The 6,939-nt window shown below is 36.6% G+C and overlaps 1 protein-coding gene across 4 annotated transcripts in view; it reads right to left on the bottom strand.

Annotated features, from left to right (window-relative positions):
• Positions 1-350: 350 nt before the first annotated feature.
• The window catches only part of ZFAT (zinc finger and AT-hook domain containing), a 125,520-nt gene continuing 118,931 nt past the window's right edge, over positions 351-6,939 (bottom strand). For all 4 annotated transcript variants that reach the window (XM_017818277.1, XM_017818280.1, XM_017818276.1 and 1 more), the window contains one exon: positions 351-1,567. In XM_017818277.1, coding sequence (XP_017673766.1) covers positions 1,328-1,567 — 240 coding nt within the window. In that variant the 3' untranslated portion in view covers positions 351-1,327. The remainder of the gene's footprint in view (positions 1,568-6,939) is intronic.

Genomic DNA, 6,939 nt, shown 5'->3' with positions numbered 1-6,939 from the left:
ACAACTCTCAGTTCTTTTCCATGAACAAAATTTAATTTCCCTATCACCACAGTTAAGGGAGAAGCTACCATTGATTTTGTTCAGCATTGAGAGAACCCAGTAGAGCCAGAAGAGGCAGACAACCAACTCACTGCATTATATCCACTTAGTAAAAAGCTTTTCTCCACTTTTCTACCCAGAACACCCAGAAATAAGTTCAATCACATAGAAAAGTCTGCCTGGACTTCATGGTGCCACTTTCTTGATTAAACACTACTAACTACAGGAATAATTTGTCACAGTCAGTGTAAACCAGCATGTTTTTACTTAGCTGTGAAAAGGAAACCAGCACTTAATAAATTAGAGCACTAGAAGAAAACATGACAATTTTGTTATTAATAACTTTTATAGCTCAAATTTAAAAATATTAAGCCAGAAACAATTCAAGATTCATGAAGAAAAATCTGGAACTATATACATGCATAATTAAGAATATCTAGATTCTTGTCAATATTTACTTAAGTTTTTTGTACAAGTTTTTTTCACACAATCATATTTACAAGCACGTCTGTTTAAAACATATGAACATATATCTCTTATAGCATTTACAAATCTTTTGAATATATTGTTTTTCTTAAAAACAAAAGAATATTTCCTTAATTTGACAGATTTGGTTCCAATTTATGCTACGGGACAGGTACTTACTCAGTGGGATGGAAAGAGTTATCATCATTCAAATATCTAAATAACAGTCATCCTACTGGTACCCAGAATTTTCACATATGGCTTTAATACCTCTCAAACTCAAAGGATCACCTCACAAGCACCAACTACAGTCCATCTGTGGTACGTTTCTAACTAAAGTCTTGAACCTTTGTTTGAGTTAGAACCACAACTTTGCAGACACTTCCTAAGCATGTACTCAGAAATAAGAGGCCCTTTTAATTTAAAGAAAAAACAATTTTGCTTCCAGTCAAGTCAAGCACATATTAAGTGTGTACAAAATGGGATGTATGGGCTTTTCTATACATTCTAGCTACCTTTATGGATTTTTATTATCATGGGATACCACAGTTTTGAACAGACGATATTTGTGAGGATTTACAGGAATCAAGTGAGAGATCTTCTGAGAAAGGGAAGAATATTTTTTCCTCAAAATATGACCATTTTTTAGAAAAGAAAAAAGTCTGAGGAGGTTTTTTGCACATGATGTCTAAATTACTCATACAATCCAACTAGTTAGATCACTTCACAGATTAAAATCCATCACCTTGATCGCTTTCGTTTGGGAAAAAAAACCCCAAACTTTTTTACAAACCAAGTAGCCATCTCCTTTGAACGCTATTCTCTAGAGCTCCTGCACTGATTGTTCCACAGTTTGCTCCTCCACAGGCTGCACAGCCTCCTGAACATAAACAATGAATTCAGAAGCCTCTCCACCCTGTGTATAGACAGTCACTGTCTCAATCCCCTCCACTTCATCTGATGAGACCACCAGGTGATGCTGCTCAGACAGCTCCACTGACGCCTGCTGCAGTGTCTCTTGAATCATCAAGGTGTGATTGGCTGATTGCTCCTCTTCTTTTACCTAAGGAGAAATTTGAGACGTTACAAAAATTTCACCTTTCCAGTAAGTACCAAGTATTATGATGATTAATGGAAATACAGCACACGAATTAGCGATCACCTAGTTTTGAAAGAAAATGTCGGTTTTACAGAAAATGTGATCATTTTTGATTAATGAGTGTATAGCAAGGCAGAATAATGAAAGCAGTAACACAGCATCTAAGTTAAATGCACAGAGAGATGCAAAGTTTCAGGAACGTTGGTCTTTTCAGAGAGCTTTAATCTCTCAGCAGTCATTCATTCAAAACTGCTCCTATTTAAATAAATCTGAAGTCAAACCACTCTAGTAGCATTGAGATGAGAATCCATACAAAACCACACGAAAAAACTGTACCCATTTCTTTTTTTCCCTAGTCAATCAGGTCTCATAGAAGCATTAAAATTTCATTGTAAACCTTAACAAACTTTCACTGGAAAAATGTGAAATGTAAATATTACTGAAATAGATTCCTAAGGCCTACTGTTTGTGAGGCAGCAATACATACATTATTGAAAGGAGAGTGACAGAAGCAATTGAAAATAACAGAAATTTTACTGAACATTTTGCTTCTTGTCAAAATGAAAAAAGCAACACCATTCAGTGTGGGATTTTAAAGAGTTCATACAGCTGCCTGTCAAGTATTGAAATACAGTAAGCACCAGAATTCAAGAACAAATCTTAATTCTCTACCAGATCCACGTAAAATTCCCATGGAAAGTATTCCAGGGGAGTATAAAAATATCACAAAACTGTAAGTCTTAGGGAGGAAATGCATTCTCTCAAGTGTTAGTGGTAAAATAATCTACTTTTGAGGAGAGATTGGAACAGTAATTTTTCAGTATACAAAGGCATTTGTTAGTGGAAGGTGTCCCTGCAAAGGTTGGAATGAGATGATCTTTAAGGTCCCTTCCATCCCAAACCATTCTGGGATTCTATAATTCAGTTCACTGGATCTCAGTGTGGTCCTGCAGCACTGAACTTGTAAGTGACCTTAAAAAGAACAGGTCAAACATGGCAGATTCTACAAAGTGTGGAATCTAAATTATGCAAATAGAAAGGGTCAATTTTTTTTAGTTAGAAGGTGACTCAAAAGTAGAACAATCAAGTTCAAGAAAATATAATTAAGATTAATGTTGTTTAAGAGGGGAGTGGGAACAGAAGGGAAGAACTACAGCATAGATTCCAAGGATCAGTTTGATCCCTTAGAGACCAGCAAGGAGAAAAAGCAGCCCTATATGTTTGTTTTCCTGATGCTCTTTGCTCACTCAATTTTTGCCCAGAGTACTCATTCCAGTGACTTTGCTTTTAAATTTTTTATTTTGTGTTTAAAATATCTGTCAGTTGAAGATTTCAGAGACACACAAACCCCTCAGGACTTCATATCACTTTGAACTCTCACTCAATTCATCAGGCTATAGAAAGCTTTTTCTTCAACAATAATGAATATGTTCAGGTTTTAAATTATTCAGAGGTCCCTAAGTCAGTATGGCTGTAATATATTGATGAAATATATGTGGATATTATCTGGTGAAAGATTTAACATCTAAAGGGAACCTGGCCATTGTCATCAACCTTAATGCAATAGCACAATCGTACCTACTCATGCTGACTCTGGCTTTGTTGCGCAGGATTCAGATTACAGGGATAAAAATACAGGAATGGCATAAAGTCCTTTTCACATTCTGTTTCTTTTACCAAGCATATCTGAACATTTTATTTGACAGTTACTTTAAACAGCTTCTGCTAAAGATCAAGCTCAACGACCTACACAATTAGGTAATGTTTCTCTTGACACAACAGAATTTGCAACTACTCTCCGAAAACCAATTTATGTTGTTGCAAAATACAGGTATCAAAGAGTCATCTAATCATAGAATGGTTTGGATTGGAAGGGAACTTAAATATCATCTAGTTCCAACCCCTCTGCCACAGGCATCTTCCAACCCATCCAGCCTGGCCTTGAACACTCCCAGGGATGGGGCATCCACAACTTCTCCAGGCAATCTGTTCCAGTGCCTCACTACTCTCTGAGTAAAGGATTTATTCCTGACACCTAATCTAAATCTCTCCTCTTCAGTTTACAAGTGTTCATCCTTGTCCTATCACTATCTGCCCACGTCAGAAGTCACTCTCTCACTCCTTACATACCCCTCACAAATGGAAGCTTGAGCCCCTCCTCAAAATGCAAGGAGCTAAATCATGAAAAAAACCATAGCACTGTAAACTTTCTTCTCTTGTTCCTCCTAATGCACCCCCTTCTTTTTTTTCTTAATTACTAAAGAAACCCTAAGTCCTACCTAACCTAACCTCCTATGAACTCTGGTGAATTCATACACCACACTCTCTTTTCCTGACTGTTCTCTTCCCCTTCCTGAGGTTACCTGCTCATGTCAGCTCCTCTGTGCAAGTAAGGACATGCACAAGATCTGCTAATGAAGACTGTAATGCTCAGAGGAAAGTCTAATCATTAGCGAATTCAGATAGGAAGCTGCAGTTCAAAATGTTAGATAATTAGGATCTCCCAGCTTGTTATGAATCAGCTTACAATTACAGCCCTTGATTTTAGAGATGCTCAAACAAATACAGAAATAGGGGTGTCTAAAATGTGGTCCTTTAATTATGTAATATACACTATCTTCTCTTGTTTTAGTGCACTTTACATAAACCTCTAACAACATGCCTCAGGCCAGAAAAATTACACTGCATTTGCCAAGATCTGTGAGAATGCACAACACAGTATGAGATGGATCTCACCGTAGTCACTCTAAATCAAAACCCATAACTAACTGTAAATATAGTTTTGTGAATGTACATAAATAATGAAGAAAGGAAAATAAATAAAGCACAGTTGACACAAAAATGAAATGAAAGCAGAACCTCATTCAATTCAATAGCAGCAATCTAATACTTATTCAGTTTTATATGCTTTTGAAATGAAAATGGCCAATAAAGAAAGTTAATTTAACCTCCCTACCTGACTTTATCCATGTGGGTTTATTACCCTTGTCATGCAGGGTAAAGAAGACTAATGCCCTTATTTCTAGTGTTTCTAGCCTCCAGTATCCTTTTTGGACAGCTATCTGTAATCCTTTTAGTTTGACAAATCATCACATTATTTGGGATATTCGCATTTCAAATCAGTTCAATGTTTACATGCATCTGCTTGGTTCCTATTAGATTGTTCCACGGAGAATAATCTCAAAATGTTAATTTACATCCCTCAAATTGATGAAACAGTGGGACAGCTGCCATTAGAATGAATGAAGTCACTACACTCAATTCTTTTTATTGCCATCTGAAATCTTTTGAAGAGTAGCATCCAAGACCTCTTTTCTGTTTGAGAGCCAGCTGAAAAGCATCTGTCTGCTCATCCTTCGTTAGAGAATGACAGCAAGGAGCTGAAGCCACACACAGCTGGCATATTAAATCAAGTCAGTACCTGCATAAATATTCTTTATTAACTTAATCCGTCTCCACAAAAGCCAAAGGGGCTTTTAGCACCATGTTTTCATAAGAAGCTCAACATTTCTAAATTCCAAATGTTCTAAATTTACATATCCGAGGACCATCCAAATACACGTAAGTAGTCATTAAAAATGAGTCTCTCTTAGAGCAATCTCTTCCTCTCAAAGCAAGAAAGCCTTTTTTTATTTTGAAATAAATTAATTCAAGTCATTAAGGAAAATACACTTCTTCCCTTTTCTGAAAAGGAGTAAAGAAAATATTTGCAGTAAGATGGTAAAGCCTTTTCCTTACTCTAGAGCTCATCCCGTGAAATAATGTAATATCTTTGATTTTATTTGAAGTCAGCAGGAGTTGCAGGTCTGTAGTGTTTAAAACAGTTTTGCTGGGCCTGTTCCCAAATCCTCTGTGGAATCTCTCCCTTGATTTCAGATTCAATGATGCCTTTCAGTTTACCACAAGGAAAAAAATTTAATCACAGAGATCTTTCAGATTTTCAAAACCTTATACTAGGTTACAGATGCTCCTATTTATATCATAAAACACCAGTAAGAAAATATACAAAATATCTACAGAAAGGATTGAGATGAAAGGTGAATCATAAGCATTTTAGATCACAGAGAGCACCTGGATATGTGACGTGCCAGCTGACATTGGTGCCTACAAGTTTTGTTCAATATTGTTTGAATAATCTGAACTCTCTCAGTTCTAGTTTACATATAGTTATATTGTGTGAAAAAGACACAGAAAACACTGTAATTTAATCATATGAATCTCTATAATGAGCTACAAAACAATCTGGCACACAATGGTTTCAGAATAATAAGAGACTTGAGTATGAAAGACTTGCTTTGCATAAAATAAAAACTGCAAGGCATCAAACAAACCTTCATACCGCTGAGGCAGATTTTAAAAAAGTTTTAGCAACTGGCTGCTTGAATATATCCTGACAGAGACTGTGACTGACAATGGCTCAAAATGGCAGAATGACCTCAAAACACTGCCATCATTTTAAGAGCTCTAACAGGACAGCAATCTCGACATGAGATGTTATCTGTATGTTACAGAGATGATGAGAACTCCACAAAAGCTGAGGAAACAGGGCCATCTGCCCCAGTTAACATTTTCCTTTGCTGGTACCATCACGGGAAGCATCAAATTGCTCCATGTTCTAAAACAACTGCAAACTTAACAATCAACATACATAAAACTCCATGTCCTGGCAAATTTTCTAGATTAACATCAGCACCCACCATCACACAGGTACCAATCCAAGCCAGACTGAAATACAGGGTGTGCTGTTGAAGTACAACGTGCAGTAGCCCGTGACGTGACAGCCATGCTGATATTAGATATTTATTTTAGAAGATGTGTTACACTACAAAACTCTGCTCTGTGATCTGCTTTGAGCTGATGTGTAATCGTTGCTGTGCTGTGCTGTGCACTCCTACTGCTGTCTCTTTAAAGAAAGTGACTTAGCATGGTAGGATTTTATTGGAGCCTGAAGAGATCACAGAATAAAAGGATGAAAGGAACTAAAATAAAGAGTGAAACGCATGGAAATCCAGTGTTTTCTGGTTATCCTCTGATAAAGATCTGATTAGTTATTGTAATAGTTGATATACTTATTCTTTAGAGCACATTATGCCTAGGCTGAAAATAGTTTACTATGCTTTTCAGGAACAGATTTAACTCTTCACTTCAGCCTATAGAGCAGTAAGAACATCAGTCCTGTCTCATATTCCTGAGTGGGAGAAAAGGAGAAAAAAATTCAGCTACCAACTACTACTCTTTACTGTTAATATCAAAGTAGTGCTTTGAATCAGGACCTTGAATGTATGAGCTATGTTACTTGTAAAGAATAGTTCATGCCCCGAAGGCCTTATAATTTC

The sequence above is a fragment of the Lepidothrix coronata genome, unplaced genomic scaffold, assembly GCF_001604755.1.
Source record: "Lepidothrix coronata isolate B3197 unplaced genomic scaffold, Lepidothrix_coronata-1.0 Scaffold67, whole genome shotgun sequence".
NCBI lineage: Eukaryota > Metazoa > Chordata > Aves > Passeriformes > Pipridae > Lepidothrix > Lepidothrix coronata.
The sequence above is the reverse complement of the archived record's forward strand: the minus strand, read 5'-3'. Positions and strand labels throughout refer to the sequence as shown.